The sequence below is a fragment of the Centroberyx affinis genome, unplaced genomic scaffold (assembly GCF_046629955.1).
Source record: "Centroberyx affinis isolate AG114_WGS23_722 - 3 ecotype Tasmania unplaced genomic scaffold, CSIRO-AGI_Caff_v1 ptg002687l_1, whole genome shotgun sequence".
Lineage (NCBI taxonomy): Eukaryota > Metazoa > Chordata > Actinopteri > Beryciformes > Berycidae > Centroberyx > Centroberyx affinis.
In genome coordinates, this window is record NW_027280869.1 from 390105 (window position 1) to 406915 (window position 16811).

The window sequence follows — 16811 nt, forward strand, 5'->3', positions numbered from 1 at the left end:
AGCGTTGAACATGAAGGCCTGCAGTGTGAACGTAGCCTTTATGACTGTTTCTACAGACAGATTTCACCTGTAGATGTGTTGTTTCTTCAATTAGTTGATTGCTATTGTATTTAGAAAATGTAGGACAAAGTAATAACCTTTATTTAAATAGCACTTTTTAAAACACAGAAAGCACTTTACAGAGGAGAAAGAAAAACATAAAATCAACAGCAAAATCAATGAGCCAAGATAAGAACTGTAAAAAGAAGGCAAGAAACATAAAGGTAAACCCTAAAAGGGAGGACAAAAACAATAAATAAGAGATCATTAAGAGATCATCATTTAAGTCAGGCAGGTCGTTCGAAAGTCTAGGAGCCTTGTTGGCAAAGAACCGATTGCATCTTATTTTTAACCTTGGTTTTGGAACAGCCAACAGGAACCTCTTGTATTTAATCTGGATTTGGGAACAGCCAATAGGAACATGCCCGAGGACCTGTGATCCGTCTTATATGAGGTTAAAAGGTCTGTGCTGTAGTTTGGTGCCCGACCCATCAAGGTTTTTAAAAGTGATCAGTAAAATCTTGAAATAAAATCTGAAACTAACAGGTAGTCAAGTCATACTTTATTTGTATAGCACATTTCATTCACAGGAAAACTCAATGTGATTTACATACAAGAAACAATGAAAATAGAAGAGAGAATGTTTTAAAATAGTAGAGATAACAAGAAATATATATAAAATGTGCTAAAAACACATATATTAAAAAAAATATGTACTGTATATATACATGTATATATACACACATACGTACATCCACATACATATAGCCCTATATACAGTACATGCACACAAGGTTAGTCAAAAGCTTTGGAAAAAAGGAAAGTTTTCAGCCCACTTTTAAAAGAGCTTTTGGCACAATCTGGCAGGCTATTCCAGTGGCTGGGGGTGTAGTGACTAAAAGCAGCTTCACTGGATTTTGATTTTACTCTAGGAACAGCTAAAAGGCCAGTGTCAGATGACCTTAGAGGCCTGAGTGGTTCATAGGTTAAAAGCAGGTCTAAAATATATTTGGGAGCCAGGCCATTTAGTACTTTATAGACAAGCAGTAGGATCTTGAAGTCAACTCTGGAGCAAACAGGAAGCCAGGGTAGGGATCTAAGAACAGGTGTGATATGTTCAGTCTTGCTAGTCCCAGGCAAAACCCTGGCTGCAGCGTTCTGAATGAGTTGCAGCCATCCCACAGACTTTTTGGGAAGGGCAGAGAAAAGACTGTTGCAGTAATCTAATCGGCTGGTTTCAAATCTGGTTTGGATAGAAAACCACTATAAAAAAAAATGCTGTTTTAAATCAGGATGGTGAGATCTTGTCTTAACAGTCACATGCTAATCCTCAAGCCTATATGCGGGTGCCTGCTTGACTCCCACACCATGGAAAAGTTAAAATAGTATCTTTACACTCTAGATGCAGTGAATTTAGTTTAAAAGATTTGAAATGTTTAAACTAAAGACATTGCAATGGGAGCATCACAGTACACAGACTCTTAGAGACTTTTATTCTTCTGGAACACATGTCCCTCAATCCCATGAGACATTGTGGGAACAAGAAGTACTACTACTGATGTATTTAGTTGTCCTGTTTAAGTTACATTATCCTCAATAAATCTACACCGTTTTGCATTTCTTGATCAGTCATGCTCATATATACAGCTCTGTTCCTATGATGAGCACTCATGATTGACAAAAGATTTGAAAGATTCTTAGCGCCACCTACAGTACTGCTAAGAATAGTGTATCTGCATGTTGAAAATAGTGGAGTTAACTCTTTTCTTTCTCCTATACCACTCATTTTTTTAGTGTCAAGAAAGTATTCACTTTTCAAATGAAAGCCCCTGTCCAGACTCTATATGGCCATCAACATTGTAAAGATACAGATATCTTGAAGAGTTTGATTTAAATGTCAGAAATTTGTTTTCTAGCACCTAAATATTTGCAGTATTGCAAAATCTATATTTGCAAACATTACTATTGTAGAAAACCCTTTGACAATCTCAACTTCATGTAAATGTCATGTTTAGCTGTGACACACTGCCAGTGCTTGTCTCAACAACTCAGTGAACTTGATGATGAAAAAAGTAAAAGCCAGTGGTGGGACAGCAGTGTTTCAACGGGGGGCGATGTACTGCCATTACAGATTAAGTGGTGAATTTATTATGTTTACCATTTTACTGAGAGCTTCACAGATTCATGTAATTAATAAAAAGTGAGTACCCATATCTGCTAGAATCTTTTTTGCAAATACCGGACATCAAATAAACCAGAGTGAAGCACAAGTAAGTTGTAAGTTATTTAATATTCTCAATAGCTACAATTATTTCAATGAAAGTATTCCTGTAATAAGAAACATCATACATATAGTAGTATATAAAATATGGCATTATGTACTTAAAATTCTTTGAGAACTATAAACTATTTACGAACATGTCTGAATAAATTACACATTCAATAAAAAAAAACTGCCAAGTTCATATCTTTCCAGTGGGTGGCGACAAAGCAGCTTTCTTGAGAATACATTCCTCTGAGCTTCAGTGGGTTAACCACCACTTTCTAAATAAATATTAAATAAGTTAAATACTTGGAAGGCTATGTTGCCATGTCTGGCTTATTTTCAGAGTAGTGTCTTCTCTACATTCAACCCCTATTCACAGCTGGATATCTCCGTCTTCTCAGGACATCAGTCTGGTCAAGCCCTAAAGAGGGACAAATTGATATTAATTAGTATCAATCAATCAATCAATCAATCAATCAATCAATCATCATTACTTCCATCCACATCCGCCAACATACATCCATTAACCATAACTGACATGCAGAGGTGGAAAGTAACTAAGTACATGTACTCAAGTACTGTACTTAAGTACAATTCTGAGGTACTGGCACTTTACTTGAGTATTTCCATTTTGCGAGACTTTATACTTTTACTCCACTACATTTCAGAGGGAAATATTGTACTTTTTACTCCACTACATTTATCTGATGGCTGTAGTTACTAGTTACTTTGCAGAATAAGGTTTTACATGCATACACACGATAAGCTCATAACATATGTTGCATTGTTAGACTTTAAACTCCCCAACAGTATATGGAGCAGTTAGACCTACAACATTAAAATACTTTAAATACATTACAAATACAATACATTAAAATATGTATCAATAATTTAAGACTCTGAAAGGGACCGTTCCTCAGAATGAGTTCTTTTACTTTTGATACTTAAGTGTATTTTACTGCTAATACTTCTATACTTTTACTTGAATGCAGAACTTTTACTTTTAATGGAGTATTCTTCCATTATGATATTGCTACTTTTACTTAAGAAAAGGATTTGAGTACTTTTTCCACCACTGCTGACATGTTCTGTATTCTAGAAGAACTGTTTTTTTCTAATGTCACAATAAAACAAAAATGACCTTATACTTGACATAACATTTGTGAAATCTGTTAAAATCGGTAAGAGCAATCGCCATACCATTTGAATAAGAGAGTCCAGTGTATCGACAAAATCCTTGGTGCTGTTCTTCGGATAGGAGTTGCAGGTTTGGCAGGTTGTCTGCTAAAGGGAGACAGGTAAACACAGAGGAAATTAATGGCCTTCCACTACAACTGCAACACACGCCACACTCAGTTTCTATATGCTTAAATAATCAGTAGTGAGTAAATGAAGAAATAACAGGAGAGATGGAATATTTACAGAATTTACTCTTACCGTGGCATTTCCTGAATCACAAAAGTTCAGACCGCTCTCCTGAAATAGATGAAAAGAAATGTTAGTTTGAAAAAAGTGATGGACCAGTAATTTGATATTACACTTGAAATGAATTGTCAAAAAGATAGTAATATTTTTAAATGCATCATCTCCTCACAGTTAGGTGAAGGCTCTTAAGGCTCTTGACAAGTTTCCTCTGGATCTTTTTGTTTGTAACGTTGAGCTTCAGCAGGTTTTCCTGGAAGCAGCGCAAAGCTGAGGCGCAGCAGGAGCCCTGTTAAGAAAAAAACCAAAAAAAAAACTGTGATTAGAACATCAATAACATGTACCACGTGGTTTGATAGGAGTGAAGGAGAGTTAGTACAGAATTTGGTCTCTTAACAGAACATACAGCAGTTGGATGATGCTTTTATCTGAGGCACTGGATTACAGTAGAACCAACAATTTGAATGTGGGTCATCCCAATGGAAATCTGACCCTTAACCCCAGCAGTGTTGGTGCCTTGCTCTACCCACTGAGCTACACAGGACCAGTGTTGTCTTGCCTCTTGTCTCCTTGTTTCCTCTCCTTGATACATTCACAGCCCCATACACACACTAGGCATTTCATCACCTACACAGGAAAGTCATCTGACACTATTGGACAATCTGTTCTATAGCAAGAGGTTGAAATTGACAATCCATTTTGTTCACCACAGGGTGGCGCTGCTTATCTTCTAATTGTCTTGCATTTGCTATTGTTGAATCTCAAGGCAAATAAAGGCCATGATACATCAGCAGCTTGATCAATGTAGATGGGTGAGGGAGACAGCAGTTTGACCAATTATTGTGTAAAATTATTGTGGACAGCATAGTGGGTGATGATGGCCTAAAAACGATACAAAATACTGTTCACAATTGTTGGCACATCAAATTGAACATGGAATCAGCATTGCCTCATTTTTTTAAAGGGGCATTAAGTAATCTATGACCTTTATCGAACTCTACTGGCGACCAGTAGAAATTGCAAAAACATTGATACAACTTTTCTCCTCCTCCACAGCACATGCTCGGTACACTTGCCCAGTTAAATTCTTATTTGCAGATAATATTCTACACTATTTCACAGCGACTGCTCCCTGTTCACTTCCCCCACCCAGATTTTCCCAACCAGCTGAGGGATTTCGAACCCACAACCTTCCAGTCACAAGCTTGCTTCTCTAATCATCGGGCTATCACCACTCCCTGCTGCCTGTGGAACGCTGCCTGTAGTCGTTCTCAATTCCTCTTATTGAATGCTACCAGATCTTTCTTTCAAACTGCAATCAACTCATAGTGACTATCAATGACTGTCGTTTTCCAGTTTTCTGTGATATAAATGAACATTCTAACAAACATAACAGGGTCAATGTGGCAGTTACTTTGAATTAAGTTACAGTAAAATTGTAACATGAATCAAATGTCATTTAAAGTGTTCTAGTCTGAAATGTTCTATATACATTTTTGAGACAAGTCATTTGCAATTCAATAACTGTAAAATAGTGAGCATACAGACTGTAAAAGTGGCATTTTGTCAACCACAGACCTAGATCAAAAACGATTCTTTCAATGTTGTCCTTATTTTAAATGTGTGCTATCTATCATTTTCTTTTTAGATGGTGAATATTTTATGGCATAATTATTCATCTGTAACTTGAGAAAAACTGATTTTCCTCCCATCACTGCCATCAAAACATTTCCAAGAACACTGTTCTGCCTGGTTTCATGTCATGACTTTATCACAGTTGATTTTCCAATCAAACACAACGTCTTTTACATAAACTGAAACTAATTATGAGCCAACAACATGTTTCCACTATTTTATAGATAAGTTTCTGTTTACAATACTGCTTCAAACTTTTTTTGTCTGAATTGTTTCCCCCATTTGCAAATCTTGATCTTTTATGAAAGACTTTGTGAAATTACACTTATTTTCCCAAGTGAAAATCTGTTTGGACACTCATACTGCGAGGTGTGACTTCACACTTGTGAACCCAACAGGCTTGGGTCAAATTGTAGTTTCAAATATCCTTAGCATTTGTTCCGCTCTACTCGGAGTGCCAGGTGGGTGGGGTATCGCATCAAAACAAGAACTGACAGTCAGATCAGTTGTCAATCACAGAACAGCAGGTTAAATTGACTTTCACATAATTCCCTGTCACTGTGTAAACTGTATAGTGCTTTTTGTCCAATGTGACAAACCCCATCCATTGGTCTAAATAGCATGAAACAAATCCCAAATTATTTGCAAATACTACTAATTGACCAAGGTCAGGGACTCTCACATGTAAGTGCTGTACTGCAACATTAAGCCTATTCAAACAACAGCAAAATGATAAGCTGCCTGAAAGGACATTCTGGAATAAATGCTGTTCCAATATGTGTTTGCACCAGGACTGGCAAAATGTGCAATCATTACTAATGTAAACAACAATTTCTGGTAAAATTATTGTACTTTGAGAATAAATTAATTCAAATTCTGATTATTAAGCTTATTGTTAATGTCAGGGTGTCTTGATATATACAAAAGAATCTTTAGCGTTTTCAGTTTAACCTAAGCCACAATTGACTAAATAAGTACTTTTAAAAACAGGCTTAAATAAGAAGAGCGAGTGAAAGGGTTTCTAACTCTAGAGGACCTCTCGAGTTTGTGAGGTGTTATGAGGAAGTGTCATGGTTTTGTCTTGCCTTGTGTGTGATTACTCATCACATTTCACTTGAGAGTGCAACAGTGGTTCTGACAGCAAAAAAAAAAACAACACTGAGCAAGCTCTCGGTTTGACTCACTCGAGAACATGAGCCTGACAAGAAAGGAGGCCGAGCTGAATTTACAAGTAATGCCGCCGATTTTAATTGGCATGGATTGCACATCATTTGATTTGATCCGATTCTGTTTTGGCTGGTTTAGCTCAATGGCTAGAGTAAGGCGCTAACATTGCAAGGGTTAGGGTTTGATTCCCACTGGGTCCATTCATACTAAAAATGTACGCACTCACAGTACTGAGGCACTTTGGTTAAAAGCATCCGCCAAATGACAGATCGCTGTTCTCATGTGAAAACCTTGAAACTCCTATTTTGGTGAGTTTCTTGTTTAATTTATTTTGATGGATTGCCTGCTCCTCTGTGGATGAGAAAATTATATCATCCTTGGGGCCAATGAAACCCTTTCCCTTGGATCAAGTCAAAAATGCATGGTCATCAAGGTAAAACAAAGCTTCTTTGTCTTAGTTCCAGAAAGGTGCATGCCCATCCTACATGTGGTTTTCAGTAGAACATTGTGTCTCTGAGAGTATATTACAGTTAAGTTATTTAAGTTACATGGTAATGTATTACCATTACAAGTTACATGAAAAGTTACATGTGCGTTGTTAATCATTTACAATTACTGATTTTTTTTTGTGTAGATTTTATGTTGCTGTAACTGATATTAAAATGATTAGATGATGCCAGTTCTCTGTACTGTTACTGTGACTATTCATTTTCTATTACAAAATAGTCTGAACCTGCTTACATTGCAAATGCTGTTTCAGTTTACTGTATAAACAAAATAAGTGTTAAATAATTTCTTTGTTTAGCCTTGGCTGTGTTGGCCTACTGCTTATGTCAGGTCTGTTGGATGGACCAACAAACCTAGAACAATCTTTGTAATGAAGATTACTTTTTAACTTGTATCTAACTGAGATTAACTTGGTGTTGTGAGAAAATATTACAAATCTCTGTTTGCAAGCCTGCATGTTGTACTCTTCTTTGATTGCGTATTAGCTCATATATATTGTTTACAATTGAGTATAATAGGATGCTTATTCCCCCCACATATTGTGATTTCACACCACATTTGATGTACTCCTACAGTAGGCTACTACCAGCACACGACAATTAGTAACTACAGTAGGTGGGAGAGTAACAACAATGAGTAAGCAACCACAAATATTAGTGTCAGTCACAACAGACTACCATAACAGTGACCATACTGTCAACATAATGGGGAATACAAGTTATCTGTGCTTACCTCAACAATCTGTGGTGGAGTATTTAGCATCAATCCATTGTGCTGCAAGACAGGAACCAACAAAAGTGTATTTAGTCATGATAATTGCAGTCGTTCACAGGCAAATGTGATTAAAAATGAATCTAGATTAACCTACCTGCAAGCTGTCATTCAACTGTTTCAACTCGCTCCGGACTTCTTTCAGTTTCCGAATTAACATAGTCCTGTCTGTTGCAGCCTCAGCCAAAGCGTAGCAGATGACTGCAAGAACGCAAAAACCAACAAGCTTCATATTCTCAGTATCAACAGCAGGCACCAGATCACCAAAGGATGCTATTCGAAAGATTTACTGGAAATGCAAAGAGTTGTCTCGCTTACCTTTTTATACTTATCCCTGAGGACACAGGAAAACCACTTGCTCAGACAGTTGGAAATCTGCAGAAACTGGAGTGAGTAATGAAATTTTCTTTTCCACTGGCAGTCACCACTACGTGAGCCGAGAGTGGCGTCAAGCGGCGCGTGCGTGGGGCCTATAGATGCAAGTGTGTGAACGCAAACATGTTTCAGTGCACCCGGCAGGAAACTACAGGAAGACGGCACTTCCCATTTTCACTTTGAATCAGTGGAGCTACAGCTATACCGTGTCATAGGTATTCATCGTAGGTGTGGTAATGACAAACCTGAATGTATTCACTGCATCATGGCCACCTACACAAACACACAGAACCAGTTGTTCAACAACAGGAAATCCTTTTGAAGTGCCACTGTTAGACAAGAATGAGAGCTGAGGGGACCGGCCATGTTTCCTTGGTCAGGAGGACGTCCTCCGCAGCAGAACGGAGGATAACCCCTAGTTACACTTAATATTATCTCAGAATCAGGTTCATTTTCGCCAGGTACATTTTCACATACTAGGAATTTAACTTGGTGAGGTTGGTGCAGTGCAATATACAATACTGAATTTCCCCAAGGGGATCAATTAAGTGCTATCTTATCTTACAAGCATTTAGACATCAGGCTTTACAAATAGAATTTAAATATCAAACATCAGAGACAAAGAAGAAAGAAAGAAGAGATTCCTGAAAATATATACAGTATATACAATAAGTGTGGTGACTAAGTGGGTCATCGAGGGGCTTTTACGAGGACTCAGTAGTAAGTTGCATTTAGTATCTGACCAAGTACCAAAAATTTATAAATAGTGTCACTATACAGGGAATACAAATAGTCTAAGGCTAAGATAAGGCTTTCCAAGTGACCCTGTGGGTTTAATTCTTTTTACCTCACTGTTATTCTGCAAACAAGACATAAACTCAGTACCTTCCTGTCCGTATTTGTTCATTATGTTACATGTCAAACTAAGGGTGCGAGGGTGGGGGATTCCCCAGACCAACTGTCCATCAAGTCCAGTGCCCCAGAAACACGAGAATAAAAATAGTTTTTTGTGTGTATAGGTGGTTGTTTACCTTGTGGTCATCACTGACCAGAGTTCATAGTTTACCTATGTAAGTACCGTTTTATTTAGCATGATATCAATGGTAACACCACTGGAGGTGATTGGGATTTAGTTTCTTTTACAACCTGAGATGAGCACTGCTGCACTCCACATACTCTCTCTAACCTGCGGTCCTAAAATGGATTGCCTTATCAAAGACAAACAATCATCAGGAAATTCTTAATGAACATGGAGTCATCAGACTTTGTATTTAACTTATGGAAACTAAAATGCTATAAGAAGAGGTGGTGTAATGGTTAAAATCCCTACTGGCCTATAGGATCAAATCCTATTTAAGAGTCTTCAAAGTTACTAATACCTGTTGTTATTGAAGTCTGTTTGAAGTTATGTAGGCTATCGGATACATTTTATAGTTATGCTGTTTGTGAAAATCTGCAGAATTAAACTCACTTTTCTAACAATGAGCAGCATTAAGAAAACACAGGTTTTATGTGACAACAGAGAAATGGATATGATATGGTTAATCTCTAGTTATGTCTGAATCTGTAGGATTAAGAGAGCATTTTTGAGGATACCTTATTATGAATGATGGGTTTGTTCAGATTATTTGATATGAATCTCCTGATGAATGTTCACACACTTCATATGATGAAGCAGCCAACTAGCTATAAAGGCAGGTTTAATGTGGAGAGTAAAGCACAAAATCTATTAAGTCTCAGAACTTTTATCCTTGGAAACTTGACGGGGGAAACATTAGGAAATTTAGCAGGAAAACCCCAGTGAAGAATGCCTGACAAATTAATCAATAGTAGTGTGGAGGGTGATGATTTATTTTTCCTTTGAAAATTCAGAAACTGGGCTTGTTGCTAAACACTGGTAGACACATTTATCTCTGAGATTTAGTATATATTATGCATTCACATGAAAAAAAAATACCTGCAATTTATTTTCCTCTCTGGGAGAATGAATTGCATAGAATGGATCTCATGCAAAACTAGAAATGAATGCATTTTGAAAACATTTTGTAGTGCTCATAATAGATGCAAATCAACGAAGGAGAATATTTTCTTAAGTATTTCATTTGATTAAGTGTACAAATTAGACATAAACTACTGCACATCTGGTCTGGAAAAAAGTTCCACAAAAATGAAACCACACACATTTTAGGTGGTTGTTCATTATCATACGTTCACAAAGGTAAAGGTTTCAGAAACTTGTTGAGCTGACATGTTTGTACGTATTTTTTACATTTGAATTTTCCATATGCGTTGCATTTTTTTATGCCCCCAACATGTGACCTTATGATGCTTATACTAAGTTTATGACGCGTGACTGACATGTTCCATATAATGCATGCAAAATTCCTACTAGTTTTCTTTTAGTAATGTTCCGCCTGCGGTAGGTGGTGTGGTCATAGGTATTTTTAATATGTTGATTTACCCTATTGCTCATACTCTCAATTAACAGTAATATTATCCAGATAAGATGTCTTTTCTATTTTGACGTAAGCAGAAAGACTGCCAATCAAACAATGTGTCCAGTACTGCAACGTTTTTTCCTTGGATTTTCTGTTGGTGGCTACGGCTGCTCATGCAAACTACCCAATTCTTCTTCTGTTTATTCCAAACAAACGCATCACTTCCTGTTCGCCAGAGGATTTTTCCCGGGAAAGACCTGTCAGACACTGGGTATTTAGAACAGCAAATGTAAAGTCTTTCATGAACTGGGAGTAGATTTAATCACGATTATGTTATATAAATCAGCTATAGAGGGTAGTAAAGTGGAAATGTATATGGAAACGTCACAGATTATAATTTTAAAGTGAAGTTCAACTACTCCAAAGTGCATTATAAGTACAAATGGGGGAAATTTAGCAGGCCTCCGATGTTAGTCAGGCAGTGTGTCCATGTACACAACCAGTACACACACAGCGCCATCTCTGCACCGTCAGTATTCTCTTACACAAGTTCCCTCCACACACACACGCACGCACATACACACTCTTGGTGTTTATCTCCGGCAACCAGCGGGAGGAAGTGAGAGTGAGACTGAGAGAGAAAACCCCTCTTGTCTGTTCTCTCTCTCAGCGTAAGGGAAACGGTGGGTGGGGGCTCCGACTGGTCTGAGGAGTGGTGCATCATCCTCAGACTCCCTTCTGATTAGGAGTCCCTTTTGTGGTGCACTTCTGAAAGGGAAAATGTGTCCTCAGGTAGAATTCAGAAGAATTTTCCTTCACTCACTGCCATGAAGGGACCTGTGAAAACCCATCAGTGGTGTGTGACAGGTTGATCTGTGTTCCTGCCTCCCTAAAGTTCTTACTAAGCAGTTTTCTGAAAGGAGCATGATGTCTTAAAATGCAAATAAGGTGCTCTGTGCACAAAGAGTGAGAGAAATACGTTTCCTCACCACAAAAGGATTACGTGGAGGAGACACGACTGTAAAAGCAGTTTGACATTGAAACAGCACAATGGAAAGTAAGGGTGTGGAGGTCGGGGGGTGGATGAGCGTATACATTTATCTTCAACTCTGACCCGAGTTCATGACAAAGTTTTCTATTGTGAGTCAAATTTTCATCATCAGCGAAAGTTTTTCTTATTTAACCATGACCAAACTGTTAACCAGATTTTCAGTCCGCGGTGTGTGCTACTGTCACATAATTCTTTCATGGTGAAAGAACGCAATCTTCACATTATTCACGTCCACAACACATAATCTGCATTTCAGAGTTCAAGCTCATTTCATGACATTTAGTAAGACTGTGTTGTCCTGAGCGAGGCGTGTTTTTGGTGATGAGTAAAGCTCTCGGGCAGGGGGTGATTTCACACAGTGAGAGCTGCTGTTTGTGGTCAGCCAGAGTGTTAAACGCAGCGCAGGAAGTGTGGCTTGACTAAATTCAGGCTTTCGACCAACAGAAATGTAACTTCAGATGGCAAAATATTTAGGTATACAGGTCAAATTGAGATTATGTTTTCATTTTGGCACATTCAGCCTGTTGAACTATGATAAGGAGTCGCTTGTTGAGAGTTCACATACTATGATTTATAAAACACTGAGTGTAGGTTCTGAGTGGGGCTGGGCGATATGGTTGAAATCAGTATCAATCATAAGGATTATTTTCAATATCGATATATATCACAATATAGCTCACGTATGCAAAATCAACGTTAAATAAACAAGTTAAAGTTCATCGCATTGAACTGAATGGTAATGTTAGTTTTTAAATGAAATGTGCTTGTTATCATCAGTTTAGACAGCAGAATTGTGTGTCACGATATCCCTAAGTCACCATAGCCAGCCCCAGCTCTGAGTCTCAATACCATAAGCCTGTTCCAAAACAAGAAAATCTAACTGTCACATTAACCTTTGAAAATGAGTGCAGGAACCACTGTAAGAACATCTGCTGTAGGAAAAGGTTGGTATGTTTGAAATTTGATGGGGTCTGGAATGTATTGTTGTACATCATATCATGTCATATCTAGAATTTGGGTTGGGAACTTGGATTGGATTTTTGAAGATCAATACCATCATTTTTGCACTGAAGCTGCTGATAGCCGATATTGTGCCGATTTTTGTACCGTTTTTCACTATCGTCAAATTTGACCATTTTTAATTATTCCTTTTCCCTCCAGAATTTTGTTCTTCTCAGGATGGAAAAGCCTCTGAAACAGAATTTAGACCATCATGCGAAAATAAAACTCTCCACTGAAACAGACTGATGAAATTCCTTTAGTGTTAGCAGCTCTTTATGGCAGGATGACGCACTCCACCTATTCAACAGCAAGGGGAAATCTGGGATACATTACTGCCTAGGAATGAAGAATTTGGTCACAAAAAACCCATTGTTGAACAGTTAAACTAATAAATAAAATGTCCTATGAAAATCAATTTCATGGTGGGTTTTACAGACTGTTTTTGTGTAGCTGTGAAGGAGGAACCTCCATGATATCGGTGATAGATGACACGGGCTGGTTGGTATCTGATATTAAATAAAAGCCCAATATTACCCTTTTTCTTCTCACATATCATATTATGTATCCACAACACTAGTACAATAGCAAATACAACACCTGTAAAATAGCAAAACTTTTCTCCATCAAGGCTGTTTTAACTTTTCACTTTATGCATTTTACTATTTCTCAACTGTTTCCCACGCTATTGTATTTCCTTATTATTTTGATTCTGTTGTTCAATACAGTAGTATCTTAGCATATAACCTTGTTTTTTTTGTTGCTCCTGTATTTTTTTTCTCATTGTATATTTTTGCTATCCCTTTACCTCTGTATTCACTGTCCAAACTAAATAAAATACTGTATATCTAACATCCTGCCAAGTGAACTGCTACTGTAATATCCAGAGTCCAACCCTGGATGTGTGTGGGTGACTGAACAGAAATATTAGTCATCTTTTTTCTTGTTCTAACCTTTGATACTAAAGTGAGAACTAGTGTGATGAGCTAAAAAAAAAAAATCACCATACTCTAACACAATAGTCAAAGTATTTGTATTTCAAACTATTACATTGTCAGGCAGATTGATTTTGCCCCTGTTTTAACAATCTAGTGTACTTCCTCCTCCCACTTGCAATAGTACCATTTCCTACACTGCGGTCTCCCCTTAGTAAAGAGTTTGCATTTCCGGCTAGGGGGTGTGAGGTTGAAAGTTTGCATGCATCATGATATACTGGGCACATTGCCAATGGTTGTTTTCTGTTTATTTCTTATGAATATACAGAAGTGAAAACATTCACTGATTTATAAACTCTCATACACACAGCAAGGTGAAATTAAGGTGATTTTCTAATGATGGAGAAAAGCAAGCAGAATGTCTGATATTACCGTAAGTGTACAGGAAGAGTACAAAGCTGGCGTGGGTGGGGGATCGCCTTCATCGGCTCCGCAGCCGGGATGACACAGCTTGTTGATAACATTACGTTAGTTTTAGATTATCATCTAAAATTCAAAGAGTTTAAGAGTTTAACATTATGAGTAAAAATATAGCTGCTAACCAACCACTGTTTAGAGGTTCCTTTATAATCTAAAAATCAACTTAACTGGTGAAATAGTGAAAGTGGCAGATGAAATTTAGAATCCAACAGCCATTATGATCAGTGGGCAAAAAGTTTGTTTCCTGCCCTGTTTATATGACAGAATTGCTCAAATTCGGCTAGAATTGACTGTAATTGAGTGTGACTAGACCACATAAATTGTAATGCTCAATGATGGCTATAATTAATCACCAACTTATCAGTATAAGCTGAAAAGTGTGAATTCCACCCAGAAAAATATGTCGCATGTTTTAATTTGATCCTAGGGTGTGATAACACCTATAGTTTTTTTTTTTCTTCTTTTTTTGCATTTTGGTATTTGGTTAGTTTAGGTTCACACTGCATAATTACTATCAAACCAGGGCTTAAAAAAAACAAAGTCACATGGACCCCATTTACACACAGCATTAAAATAGCAATTCGATTGCATTTAACCACTCCAGGTGAAAATGCACCCAAGACGCACTGGGGAGTTTAAAATCTGATTGCTTAAACCTCGAGAGGTTTGAGACGCCTTGTGGCCACAATTTGGCCGAGTGTAAATGGAAATGTCTCTCCAAGCTGCATGCGTAATGTCTATACTCCTTCCAAAAGGTTACATAATATTATTCAAAACTAGGCCTACATTGAGGAAGCAATCGGATTTCTATCTGGCTGCTGAAGACGCATTTTTGATAACAAATGTAATGTTGATAAATTGCATCCAGATACAATCTGGATATAAGTCGAATGAAATACCAGATGTAAATGGGGTCATGGAGTAACAAGTAGCTTGTTGAGTGTCATCCTGCCAGGGGAAATAAGGAGGGGGTGGTGTGTCAAATCTGATTTCAGTCCCTGTAACTTTAGCTAAGCATGATGGTCTGCGCTCTTCTTCTCTTAGAACACAAGAAGAAATAGTTGAATATGAGCATCAGTCCAGACTTCATTTTGTTGTGCTAGGCTTTCCAAGCATGAGAAACTGCTGGCTATCAGATGTTCACAGCTGTCTCCTTAATCCATTCACATGAAAAAAAACACACCTGCATAATCCCTTGTGTTTTGGGGTTGTTTCCTGTAGCTGCTTGGATTACGTTCTCACTCCGAATGACTCGCATTTCCAGGCGTCTCAGTGCCATTATTTTGTACCACCCAGGTCTGAATGGCATTGTTCTCACCTGGCCAAATGAACCAAACTAAAGGATTAAACGCTCCAGAGTTTGAATAAACTGCTCCACTGCACATGAATGAACATATACAACACTCTCCAAAGCTAAAACCAGAGAACCAAGCCTGTGTGGGATGTGATCAAGAGACAAACCATGCATGTTAATAATGTATGCAGTCACGGTACTCTGAAACTATTTAGAAAAAAGCAGCCACAGAATTGCACATGCTTTGTTATGCTATGAATAACATGAACATTTTAGGGTGGATTTTTCCTTTAATGTATTGGTACAGTTTACATCTAATTAGATATTGTAGTAACAATACCAGAGAAGGCGTTCTTTACTGTGAATATACTGTAAGTACAACGGTGACGCAATAGGACAGTGTTTCCCAATCCAGTCCTCACACCTGGAGTGCACACCTGATCCAGTTAAGGGCTTAATGTTGATTGGTTGAGCAATAGAAACAGATCTACCTGAACAGCACTAGCGAGATTCAGCATCACAGAAGTACTCACAGTTAAGAACGTCCTCAAAGGTATTATGACTTTTACAAATGTATATGTACTGACTGAAAAGTTTTCTTCAAAGTTGTATACATGCATAGGAATAAAAACGAAAACAATAAAGCTTGCTAACTAGTCCTCTGGGTATAACAAGAGCCAATAAAACTTTGTCAATTACCAGCACTGGTTTGAATGCATCTTTGACCAATCAGATTAGTTGTGTAAAATGCATTAAAAACAGCAATTAGACAATAGTATGCATTGTTTTGATAAAATACAACACCACAGAAACATTGATTGCTTCATCATACTGTAAAAGACTGAAAATTAGGATACTGTCACAATGTCATAAACATTTTACAGCTGTCTACGAATGCCTGATAATCCAGTGACAATAATAGAAAATCTAGTTATTCCTAAACTAATAATGGCTAAGAAAGTGTCTGAATAAAAAGACAAACATACCACTGATGCAATCACCCCTTGCCTCTTCTAGGCACAATGACGGTTTTTACTTTGACTTATACTCTCTTCAACTTGGCTTACAAAGAAGGGGGCTTATGAAAATTGGTGACACATTCTTGACCTTTTGGAGTCAATAATATACCATCTTTTTACCAGCAACGATCACACTTGCGACGGTTGGTTGTTTTGGAAATTGATCATTTTATGGGAAAAGAAAAACAGCAGCCGCGCAGTGGGAGTACTTGTACTTGAATGCTGTATAACCACAACAGTAGGGGAATAACACTCAGCTGAGGGGCTGTGGAGCTTTTAAAGGCCATGTAACGGCTGCTGCACAAAAACAACCAAGTCCAATTGGAAAGTTTTGCACTAAAATCAGATATCCACCATTTGAGAGAACTGACACCTACACAAAATGCCATCCATGCAAGTAAAGCCCCTTGTGT

At 37.7% G+C, this 16811-nt stretch overlaps 1 protein-coding gene across 2 annotated transcripts; it reads right to left on the reverse strand.

Annotated features, from left to right (window-relative positions):
- Positions 1–2370: 2370 nt before the first annotated feature.
- Positions 2371–8306, reverse strand: il21 (interleukin 21). Of its 2 annotated transcripts, none has more exons than XM_071535314.1 (7): positions 8126–8306; positions 7905–8008; positions 7769–7810; positions 3900–4016; positions 3743–3781; positions 3506–3586; positions 2371–2726 (listed from the first exon to the last, which is right to left on the reverse strand). In XM_071535314.1, the coding sequence occupies exons 2-7, from the start codon at positions 7965–7967 to the stop codon at positions 2703–2705; spliced, it is 366 nt and encodes a 121-aa protein (XP_071391415.1). In that variant the 5' UTR covers positions 7968–8008; positions 8126–8306; the 3' UTR covers positions 2371–2702. The 2 variants fall into 2 exon arrangements, with proteins under 2 accessions (XP_071391415.1, XP_071391414.1); XM_071535313.1 differs by having other exon boundaries at positions 3506–3589.
- Positions 8307–16811: the final 8505 nt, after the last annotated feature.